The sequence below is a fragment of the Balaenoptera musculus genome, chromosome 2, assembly GCF_009873245.2.
Source record: "Balaenoptera musculus isolate JJ_BM4_2016_0621 chromosome 2, mBalMus1.pri.v3, whole genome shotgun sequence".
Lineage (NCBI taxonomy): Eukaryota > Metazoa > Chordata > Mammalia > Artiodactyla > Balaenopteridae > Balaenoptera > Balaenoptera musculus.
This window is the reverse complement of record NC_045786.1, coordinates 18,691,834-18,704,129: the sequence shown is the minus strand read 5'-3', so window position 1 is coordinate 18,704,129 and position 12,296 is coordinate 18,691,834. Positions and strand designations below refer to the sequence as shown.

Sequence of the window (12,296 nt, the reverse complement as noted above, 5' to 3'; positions counted from 1 at the left end):
TACCAAGGAGAGAATCAAAAAGATGTATGATAGGGAATTCCCTGGTGGTCCAGTGGTTAGGACTCCACACTTTCACTGCCGAGGGCACGGGTTCAATCCCTGGTCGGGGAACTAAGATCCCACAAGCTATGTGGTGTGGCCAAAAGAATAAATAAATAAAATAGAGTATTTCTTAAAAAAAAGGAAAAAAAAACAAGCAGAAAACTGAGGCTGGACCTAACTCCAGATTTTTTAAAGCAATTGTTATGAACAATCTTCATCCAGATCCCTAAGACTCTATTCCTTTATATATACGAGCTATGCAAACCTCTCCAAGCTCCCCAATGAAACAGCTCCTCATTGACTCAGTACAAAAAGAAGGCTACTCAATTTTCTTCTTACTTACTTTACCATAGTTGATAGATATTAACAGGTAAACTAGATAATATTTAAGATAAAATTTGAAAAAAATAACGGGCATCTACCATGTCTGATATTCCACTAGGCCTAACTAGAGGAATTAGATATGAAAATACACTCCATTACTGAGAGAAGGCAGTTGTTATGTTGGGAGATAAGGCATTCATAATAAGCGCCACTTAACAGCATGTAATTTAGCAGAACTTGCCAGTAAAGCTATATTCAAGGGTCAGCTGCAATTTCTTTAGTAAACTCCCACTTGGGTGTTTTAATTCTCTGCCAAGTAAAATAACAGACAATTGATTCTTTCTGAACACCATTCCCTAGACTGTTGCTAATAGGACACTCTTGCTCAATTAAATTTTCAGATTTAATTTCATAAGAAGGACCATCCTCAGGAGTCTCTAGAAAATACAGGCTAGTGAGCACTTACTGAGCTACAAAGAGCATTCAGTTGACTGTACAAAATAAAACTGTTAAAGGCACGGGAGAGGAAGAAAATGCAAACTCATGGAATCCAGGATATATGTGACCAAACTTCCGATGATGCTGGAATTTTTCCATGGATTTTAAAGAGCAGCCCTGGGTCCGTTCATCTTAGACTCTCGTACCCAGAGCTTAGCCAACTGGGACCTCAACAGCGCTTCCTATTTGCTAGTATTTGAAGGAGCACAAGAATGAGATATTTGGATTCGTCACTGGACGCCATCTGAACAACAGCTTTTGACTTCCTGAGAAACCACTAACGTGACCTAAAAAGGGAGTCTTCGAGGTCAGAATGGATAGATTCCGCAGGTGGCCTCACCATCAGAGCACCAGCCTCTGAGAGGCACTTTGGGGCTGCAGTCCAGGGGCTGAATGGCAGCCCTCACGGCCGTGCAGCAATGGCCGGACCTGCCAGGCCACTCGAGGGGGACCCAGCTGGGCTGGCATGACTGGTGCTCCCTGATACAGCCAGGGGCGAGTGGCTGAAGGTCCTGGAAGCTCCTTCCACAGGCAAGCTGCAGGCTGGTTCCTTGTGGGCAGCAGTGCAGAGCTAACTGTGGGCCTCCCCGCCTCCCCACGGGCACGTTGCCAAGAGAAGGCCCAGGAGAAAGGCCGAGAGAGACGCAGCTCTGCCAGCTCTAGACCAGACCTGTTGTGAACGGCTGCTTCTACCTCTAGAGACTGGAGAGAAGGGCAGGATCATCATACACGGGGCTCGCTCAGAGCTCGCAGCTGTCTGCCTTCTGCCCACAGGCCCCAGGCTGACTCGGCCAACCAAGCAGGCCCCAGAGAATCGGTCTGCAGAGCTGGGCCTGCTGTGCAGGAGCTGCTCACCTTTAGGCTGTAGCCAGCAAGACCCCCATATATGTACACTAATCCCCTGCTAAGCCACCAGCTGATGTCACAGGACAAGAGAAGATTTCAGCAGTTCCAATGACTGACAAATACACACCACTCTCGTAGTACTCCGAAGACAAACTAACCACCCCTCCCAGTCACCCTCGGAGACAGGGAAACACACTTTACATGTTCTCAATGTCTCTGCAGAAACTGTGTCCTCCACAGGACACTAACCTTCTCCTTCATGCTAATAAATCCAAACTCTAAGGCACTACGGGGCACGGGTCAGGTCACAGTTTTCTTAGGAATGGAAGGTAAAAAAACCCCACCACATTCCATCTGCAGGAGCTTCAAAAATCTTTCATCATGGCGTGGATTTTAGTACTAATCTTATCCACGGTGTCATCTGATTTTCTTACCCTTCCCTCCCCTTTATCACAATCTCCCTTCATTAAAATGTCAACCCTGCTGCCCGAGGTGTGTTTTGTAAGGACGTGACATCCTTTGGAGGAACAAAGCTGAGCAATAAATACGCTTCTCAATCATGACCTAAGGACCTCTCATCACCCCAGATCACTGAGGAAGACTTGTTGAGTGTCTGTTAGCCTATCAGGCGGAAAGTTCCATGAGAGAAGAAGTGAACAAACAAACAGGGTACTGTCCAATCAGCCGAGAGTACAGGGCTCTTCGTGTGGCAGAGACACAGAGGGTCCTGTACACTGTCACACACCAATCTCTTCTCAGGAACTGCAGGGATGACTTTCTGGTCCCTCGGGGCAGCCCGTGCACTGGCAGAGCTGACTTCTTATCTGAGTTGCACACAATGTCAGTGACAAAAGGTCAGTGACGATGGGCTACACTGTCAAATCTATTTCCCAAATGAGATCTGACCTAAAGAGTCCGTCCCTAAGGTTTTCAGAGTCTAAGTAAGGTTACAACTACTGAAGCCCGCGCTGATTTTTATCTCGAGTCTTAAAGTGCAGATTTGTGTCCATGCTGTCTCTGAGTATCTTACAGACATATATTTACACGAAAATCACAAGAGAAGGCAGCAACTACAGCAGTCCTTCCGATGTATGAATTTATCACATCTGATCAATGGTATTAAACCTCTGTAGGGAACCAACACCAGAAACCTGGACATTAATGAGGAGGCCCTGGTCCTTCTCAGGCCCTTGGGCCCCGTGCTTCACTTACCTGCACGCAGCATTTCAGCTTTCCTGATTCTGAGTGTGATCTGACAATGGGCTTTAGGTGGGTACTGTGGAGCAGACGACGCGCCCTCTTTTAGGAGATCCCGTCGCTACCCTCCCCGATAAAAGACAACCCTGAAGTGGTGCTGTGCTTCCCAGGTCCGTGATGGACATTCCTGCCTGCGCCCCACTCCACGACCGCGTCACCCTGCGGGCACTCACCAGGGTGACAATGGCACATTCCGCAGTCAGCTGAGCAGCACTGAACAGTGTCCGAACAAACCGGTAAATCTGCTTCTGCTCTGGGTTGTGTTTGTCATAATCTGGTGGCACTTCGGATTTCTGGGAAAGGAGAGATTCTCAATGACTGGCCGCCCAACAAGAACAACGGAGACACGACTGGACAACACCCTGAGACCCGGGGGGAGGGTTACCGAAAGAGGGTGAAGGTTCTCATCGAAAATATCCAAGAGCATCCTTCCATCTGGGTCCCTGGTGGGAGGTGGGGGGGAAATAACAGAAAACGGAGTTTACCTTCTGCAAGAATGAGTGCCAGTCAAAAGGAAACAAAAATATATTTTGATTCAGCTGTTATTTCAAGAAACAGAGGCAGTGCTAACTGTTAAGAGATGCTACTGATTATTCATGAATTCTAATTTGTTTTTCTTGGGGACAATACTTAATCATTTTTGAACAGTCCAAGAAATAAAGGTTATGAATCACATTTAGTTTAATTAACTTAAGTGAAAATCTAGATTTTCATTTCCTGAGTTTTCAAATGAACCACATCTAAATTTCTTTAACCTCTTGTTTCTGAGCAAAGGCTGACAGATCTGTTTAAACCATCCTTACGTTGTGGTCGATAAGAAAGAAGTCTGAGGGTAAGAATGAACACTCATAGTGTGTCCTGGAGATGAGTTTGAAAGTTTCACAGCACGCAACTTAACCACTTCGCTAATGAGGAGTTTCATGATTGTATATTGAAAAACAAGAGGGGACACGTAGAAAAGTGTAACTGGTTGTTACCGAGCCGGTAACTGTACAGACCCATTTAAAGTGGCAGCGTTCACTGTGAGCTCAGCGGGGCCGCTGGGCTCTGGGGGGTCGTCCACACTCCACTAGTGATGGCTCTACCTCCATCTGTTTTATGTCATTTGAGTTCTGTCTAAAATTTTTTCTTTAAAAACCAAATTTGGAAACCACTGCTTTGGTTAACAGCACACAATTTTCCAATGTCAACTAGGCTTGCAAATATCAGAAGGCTGCAGATCTGTCCCTGACACGCACGCCCCGTGGCAAACACTACAGTTTCTGTTCTATGAACTTACTGTCTGCATAAAAATAAAAGTGAAGGAAAGAGCTTGGCAGGACAGCTCAATTTTCATCCCTGTCTTTGCACAGTAGGAACTGTTTTTAAAGCTCTGGGCATTCATACCTGTGCTGCTTTTCACTAGCCTGCAGGACAGACAGCAAAGATTTAGATGAACCCGAATAAAAGCAAGGCTCAAGCAGTCAGGACTGGAGAGTGGGGTCTGAAAACATAAAGTGCACCTGGCGCTGAGGAATCGCGACCCCTCTCCTGCTAACTGCCTCTGCCAGGTACTCAGGGAGGAAGGTGAGGGACGCCCCCACCTGCTCAGGCTCTTCAGCCCCGTTCACTTCTCCTGAGGAGTGAGAGCCCCTGAAACACCGTTCAGCACTCTCGGGAAACTTTCACCACAAGTAATTTTAAAAATCAAAATGTAGGTTCAGAAATATAAATAAGGATTCAGAATTTAAGCTAAAATGACTCCTCTGAGAAGCGGATTTTGCTTTCACTTCCATTAAAAGCTATGAATCTCAGCACCGTCTCTATCAAAGCTAAGGGATCTGTCACCAGCCCCTGAGGCTGGGTCGGTATGACTTATCAAAGAGGGAGTCTGCAGACACCTCTTCTCAAGACACTTTCAGGCTACAATCTGTAAATTAATCATGCTTGTTTTCACAGGCTGACTTTTCAGTTGGACTCTCTCCACTTCCTCTCGGCCCAATTTATCACCATTAACCCAGCAGAGCATATCATTTAAAGTCTCAGTGGTACATTGCTTGGGTTCAATTTCCAATTCCCCACTTTACTAGTTGTGTAATCTCAGGCAAATTATTTAAAATCTCTCTATGCCTCAGTTTCTTTATCTGTAAAATGGAGATAATGTCAGAATCACTTCATGGAGCTGTTATAAAAAATTAAATGAGATAAGGCATGCAAAGAGCTGACCAGGGCGGCCAGAGTTAAGCATTTAATGAAGTTGGGTCTTATTATTAATGGCTGTGGCTACAGATTAGCTTTGAGGCCCACAGGGTCTAAGAACTGAGAAATTGGAGACGCTAATGCAAAACTGATTTGAGAATACATCTGAGTTTCACCAATGGCATTACATTGCTAGTTAAGACCTAAGTGTTTAAAAAGTGTGAACTACTATCATAGAAATAAGCAGCAAGACAAATCTACACTCTCACTAAGTTATTCTGGTCACGGTTCGAAGTTCCAGTATCCTACATTTTGTAAGTTCGTAAATCCAAACTTCTCAAGCACCATAATGAACCATGAATCACAGTTACACTACAGAGAAAGGTCATTACAGAGAATACCTTTCCAGGTGTTTGCTTCCAATGGCTGTGTTTTCCCATAACCTGTCCATCACAAGCTCTGTCATCTACCCTCCGCTTCACTGCTTGTCACAACTCTCCCTTGTCCCCTTCGTAAAACAGACTGCAGGGCTGTGGCCCCCACTGCGGAGACCCATGCTAGCCAGAAGGTGACCTTGCTGGTTCCCGGAACTGTTACTACACTCATATAACACATGTAAATGTCACATCAATCAGTGAAACAGGACTGCAACGAGAGTGGATTTGTTCTCATGAAAACAAAGAAGGATGCTTTGTAAAGACCCAATAAAAGGAAATCACTAAAAACAAGTTTGCTGTAGATCAGGTGTGGTCAAAACCTAAAAGATTCTACACTCATTGTTTAGCAAATGTCACAAGTTTCCTCGCTATTGATTACAAAAACAAACAAAAAATACACACAAAACAGGTGCGGCTTATAAAGGGACGGCACTTTAGTAATCAATGCCCCAGGCTCAAAGCAGAAGCCTCGATGCTGCATAAAACTGGCAAATGAGTGTACTTTTACATGTTTTATGTTGAATTAAAATGCTTAAGGTAAATTTTTAAATGATTCTTCTATGAGTCCCTGTTTTAACTGACTTTTAAAATTAACTGAACTATCTCCAGACTTCTATCAGAGAGAGAATTTCCACTACATTAAAATAGTTTATGACTAAATTTACAACAAAACTTTTCCTACTGAATTGAAACTATAAACTAAACATTTTTTCATGTTAAAGCTGCACACAGAAAACTGTTAAAATATTTTATAACAGACAGAATGTTTACGCAACTTATACAGAAAATAAAGTCAAGAGGAGGCTGAACATTGTCAAGAAACTTTGTTCTGTTTTGCTGGCTTCATTTGGCTTCCTCTGACTCAGAAGCAGTTCAGCACTTACCTAGGAAGTATGGGTAAATTGTACTAACTTTAGAGATTCTATGAAAATGAGATAAGAATATAAAACTCAAAGGCTGAGGCAACTAGAACGTAATAGGAAAAACATAACAGTAGATGATGTGTGATGTTTTTAGCACAAAATTAATCAAAATCCACCTACCTGTTTTTGATGTGGTAATATATTGCGAGAGCTACACTGTAAAATAAAATGCAGGAGTTCAGTGTTTCATAAGCACATTCAAGATGCTATATATTATCTGGCATCAGTCTGACCATAAATATTTAAAATTTAAGTAAAAGTAAAATGACCCATCTGAACAGCCCCATTTAATTCAGAATGCTGATTAAGAAAATGCATTCTTCAAAGTAAATCAATCAGGTACTTATTTTGAGCAATTATTAAATCTTTTCCAGAAACACCAAAACTTCAAGTGATACTCGGAAACAAATTTCTCTATCTGAAATCTTAAGTTTTCCTCACTTTAAAATATGGGCACTATGTAAAAAATAGGTGGTGAAATTAAACACCTCTAGAAGTCTCCAACTCAGCACGTGCTATTTAGAAAATCAGTGGTTTCTTTGTAACTACCAGCAAAATGTGAATATTACCCACAGTAGTTTGCCATTTTATCTTTTCAATCAATAACCTCTTGGAAATCTGCCTAATTTATTCATTCATTTGCTGAAATGGTAGTGTAACTCTTATTTGTAATACCTTAAAATTTTATTTTACATTTTAAAATATCTGAATTTAATGAAGACATTCCTATCCCCTGAATTTTCTTCAAATAATGTTTTTCTGATTATGAAATGTGTTATATTCAGATGGAAGAAATTTTTGGAAAATAAAAAAAGTATACAGAAAAATAATTCCTCTGCCCAAAGATTATTACTATCAGCTTTAGATATAGAGGTATTTATTCGTATCTACCTAAAGCAAACAGGTTTGCATCCCACTTTTATCCTCATTAACATTTTTCTTACCATTAAAATGTTATTCAAAAACATGACTTTAAATGGCTGACTATATTCCATTACACTGTTGAATAATTTATTAACCATCCCCCTACTATTGAACATTTAAATATTTTTGCAATTATGATTAACACCATAATGAATATACCCACAGATAAATATTTGTGTGACCTATGACTATATTATTTCCATAAGAAAACATCCTGTACTTGGAATTACTTGCTCTAAGGTCATTAATAACTGTGAGGCTCCCCACACATACATCCCAGTATCTTTGCAGAAAAGCTGTACCAGTGTACTTCCCCACCAGTGTCTGTCTCACCTCCCCTTCACCAACACTCACCTTGAATGTTTTGGAAAAATGTTCTCCAACTGGATAGGTTAAAAATTGTAACCGTTTTCAATTTGAGTTTCTTTGATCGCCTATCAAGTTGGCAGGGTTGTTCGTGTTGACTGCCCAATTTTTTAAAATTATTTCCTCTTTTGCAACCTGTCTAGATCCTTCCATAATTTTTGTTTTACTTTAAAATGTATTGAGGAGGCCAAAATTTATTTCTTAAGCTTCTAAGAACATAGCTAACTGGCTGCATCAGATTGTGTTCCCAGAGCACAGAAAGTGCCATCCAGGGCACCAACATGGAGGTAGAGGGCTGGGTCCCAGACACCTCAGCTCACTCGGCAGCGGCGGCACTCACTTAGAGACCTGGGCATGCACGCTGGACTCCGAGGAGCTCAGAAGTTCACCCACGACTTAACATGACAATAGCTCATCTCACTCTATCAAAAGAAAGCATCTCCTTCTAAATCTCTCTTTCCAGATCTATTAATTCAAATGATTTCAGCTAAGTGTTAGAAGTATCCCTGAGCAAATGTAATATATTCTCTTCCTCCTAACATCTTGAAAAGCATCTAAGCTGATGAAGGAATTGTAAGTGGGGTGAAGGGACTTCAGAAGTTTAAAAAATAATGGTACAGTTTTCAAAGTGCCTTCACGTACCTTAAAAGCCCTGAAATGGGAAATAATAAATGTTACTGATTCTATTTTATAAATGAGAAAATTCAGGTAGAGACACTATAGATGTCGGGATTTCTAACTTGTGTAATGGTTTTATGCCCTTTCATTCTATAGTGTTGCCTCTGGAAAAAAGGAAGAAATTACTGTTTTACTCATTTAACAGTCCTGCTATGATGATTAAATTGAATGTTTCATATGATTGGGTTTGGTATAGTGATTACTTCAATTGCTTTGATTGATTGAGAAAAATATGGTCCCTGCTTCCCCTGTGAGGGAGCACGTCACAGGAAAAACACCACTGCACTGAAGTCAGACCAGCTGGGTTTAAAACCTGGCTCCTTCATCAATTAGAGTTTATCCACCTCTCAGAGCCTTCAATTCCTCATCTAAAAAATTACAACAATTCAACCCACATCACAGAGTGGTTATTACAATCAAATGAAGTGTATAAAAGCATGATCTCAAATATAAAGTTCTAAAGCAAAGGTTATTATTATTATTGTTGTTGCCCTATGAATAATTCCACCTCAAGAGGTCTTCCGGCTTCTGTAGATGGAGTGAAGGTCTTCGGGGCCCCAAGGTTACTGTCTCCCAGATCTCCAGAGCTGAAAGCAAGCTTGGACGTTATCATGACTCAGGCCTCCATAAAACACAGTGCCAGTCTGTAGGCCAATGTCCACTCAAGATCATACCCCGGAAAGTGAGAAAACCAAGCTGAGGATGCCCGTGTGGGCCCAGCTCCACAGGCCGGTTCAGTCGGCCCCTGTGAAAGAAGTGACTGCCGGGGGCAAAGGACAGTCAGCTGAAAACAGAATCAATCCCAGGCTTCAGGCTTCACTCCCAATGCCCAGCTTCGGAGGCCTGCTTAGTCTGCCACGTCCTCAGAAAACGGTGAGGTCACCCAGGACAGGCTGACCAGAGGGTTAGCTCAACTGCCCTTGCTGCAGAGCCAGGAGGGAAGGGGAGCTGGGAATGAAGAAATGCTATTTTCTTGATCAGGAAAACAAAACATGTTTCTGACCGCGGGCACTACCCTTGCTGTACTTCTTACCTAGAGCTAAGTCAGAGGTGCCGGGTTCTGGCGGGTGTACGAAGCTGCTCTCGACCCTCAGGCCCGGGGCCGTGGTTGGTGTGCGCAGCTGCGAACGGCCCTCCCCGCCCTCCCCCCGTCCTCTGCGCACCACCCCTGTGCTCACACAGGATTCGCGGCCTGGGTCGGTTACAGGGGCACGGGGTGGGTGGCAAACTCTAAATTCATACCACAGCTATTGGCCTTCACGGGAACGATGGGAAAATCAAGTTCTCAGAGAAGATATTATGCCTGTGAAAAAAATGAGCACAGAATTGTGCCCAAATGTGTCGCACTGCTGCTGCTTCTCTTTGACAGAGCCGCTCTCAACCCTCCACCCATTCCTGAACTAGAATCTGTAAATGTTTGTTCCTTTTGGCAATCCCCAATTTACAGAAGGGTTTTCTTTTCTTTTTCTTTTTTTTTAATATGAATTTTATTTCAGAGTACTTTTGAACTCCTGGATTTCCATTTGGTTCTTTTGTAACCTTTCCCGCCGCCCCCCCCACCCCCGGCCACATCGTGTGGCTTGCAGGATCTGTTCCACAACCAGGGTTTGAACCTGGGCCACAGCAGTGAAAGCCTGGAATCCTAACCGCTAGGCCACCAAGGCACTCCCCAGAAGGGTTTTCTTCTAAAATTAGCTTAGAAAGCGATTGTTAGAACCCGGAGCATTTTCTCAAAGGTCCTACATGGTTATCAGGAGTCGAGTTCAGCCCACGAATGCTCACTCTGCCCACAGGAAGCTGAACTACTGATTAATGAGTTTGTATCAATTTTAACGTCTTGGGGCAGGAGGTCACAAGGGCCTTGGCAGGTGTAGGTTACGATTTTAGAATAGGAGGGCATTCAGACTTCCAGTCTCCCTGCCCTTCGTGACATTTGTTCCCCTCGTGCTGTCAAAGGCCCTGGCTGAAGTTACCCAGGCCAGCTAACACCTCAAAATGACCAGAACCAGGTCACGTGTGACATACAGGAATTTACAAGGAAAGATTCTGATGGTATTGCTACAACTAGGGTCCACCCTACCCAGCTCCCAGGTCCAAAATGTACGTTTTTTAAAAAGGCACATTTTAAAACAAATAAGCGACTGACTGAAGGCACCTCAAATCCGGGTGGTGTGGAGACGCGTCCTCTGGACCAGGGAAGCCACAGCGCCCACACTGGACGCCCCCTCTCGGCACTCAGCCATCGTCACTGGCCCAGCTGTCCAGCTTCTTTTCCTCCCGGTATTAACCACAGGTTCAGCTTTCAAGGGAACTCGAAGGCAGTTGTCCACTGACACCAGGGGTTCTCGGCCTTGGCCACCTATGAGAATCTCCCGGAGAGGTTGACATTCCAGATCCTGGATCTTCGGGGCCAGACGTCACGCCTCAGTGGGGCTCTAAGCCCTCGGGGGCCTTGCGGGTGTGGCGAGCTGGAACCACTGATTCACAGACCACACTTGTGACTGCAGAGCTTGCACTCCCAGACTCCACATTGAAATATCAAGTTGTCACCCAGATCTCCTACTGAGCCCCGGAGTGTCTGCGTCACAACCAGTGGCAGTGTGAAGTCATCCCCAGGTGAAGCGCTGAGCAACGGAGTCCGAGCCCCTGGAAACCCAGAGCTCCCACCCGTCCTGGAGGGAGGGTCCCAGGCCCCACGGAGGCGGGGCTCTAGGCCTCGAGCGGGTGCCAAGTGCCAGGTCTCCAGGCTCCTGCTTCCCGCCCTAGCACCTCCCAGACCCCGGCGCAGAGCCCAGCCCCAGGGTGGGGCAGCTCAGCCAAGGGCAGGGAGGTGGAGTGAGGGCACATGTGGGCTCCCAGCCGTGAGCACCCACTGTGGGGTGATGCCCACCGGTCCCTCAACCACCAACGGAAGGAGGGAAGAAGCTACGTTCCCGTTTAGATCTTAGAAACAAGCAACCCATCAGGGAGAAGGCGGCCTCCCTCTAGGCGGGCCCACCTCCCACCTTCTGCCTGGAGGGGGCACCGTCCCCACTGCTTGGCAGGCCTGACTGCCATGTGTGGGCACACGCAGAACAGGGCTCTGAGGCCTGGAAGCCTGGCCCACTGGAACACAAGAAGGCTTCTTATTTAGAAACGCAAACGCTCACCGCACATGCTAACGTGGACTGCTGTTAAATGTGGACTCTTCTTAAATGAGTACAGAGGCAAAATATCCCATTTTTTTTCATAGCTGAGCCAAAGGCCACAGACCCCAGCACCTCTATCAAGGCTTTCTACCACAATGCTAGTGGGAACATTTCAGGAAAAACCAGCATTCCGTCCCTCCCACCTTCCCCTTGAAAATAAGAGAACTGAAGCCCCAAAGGGAAAAGATTTTATCCAAAGACCGCCCCCCCCCTTTCCTCCTTTAAGTCCCATTTTACAGTAAGAGACCAGAGCGAAGGGGCTCACCCCACCCTCCCTGCTGGGGGGACAGCCAAGGTCAGAACCCCACTCTCCATGCTCCAGGCAAATACACTTCCATGGTGCCAGGGCTGCTTTCTACTGCAGCCCCATGTCAAAGTGGGACCCATTACATTTTGAAGGTAAAATACTAGCAGACTTAAAGCCAGGATGGCTTCAATAAGAAGTGGGAAGGTGGAAAGTATGCACAAAAATCAAAAATATGCTTTAACCTACATTTAAAATCACTGAAAAATTTGGCCTTTTTATGTAAATGGTAATATACACAAATATTTTGAACACCCCACATTTTAACTCCCAAAATCACTTTTTAAAAAGACTTCTTGAATAGTCAGTGGCCTCCCCCTGCCCAGTCTTA

General features: G+C 44.7%; 1 protein-coding gene across 1 annotated transcript in view; it reads right to left on the bottom strand.

The window, feature by feature from the left end:
- Window positions 1–12,296, bottom strand: part of CCNY (cyclin Y) — a 124,093-nt gene that overhangs the window by 9,385 nt on the left and 102,412 nt on the right. Inside the window, exons 5-7 of the mRNA XM_036842809.1 lie at window positions 6,626–6,661; window positions 3,353–3,410; window positions 3,141–3,260 (exon numbers count right to left, since the gene is read on the bottom strand). Of these exons, the coding sequence (XP_036698704.1) occupies window positions 3,141–3,260; window positions 3,353–3,410; window positions 6,626–6,661 (214 nt within the window). The remainder of the gene's footprint in view (window positions 1–3,140; window positions 3,261–3,352; window positions 3,411–6,625; window positions 6,662–12,296) is intronic.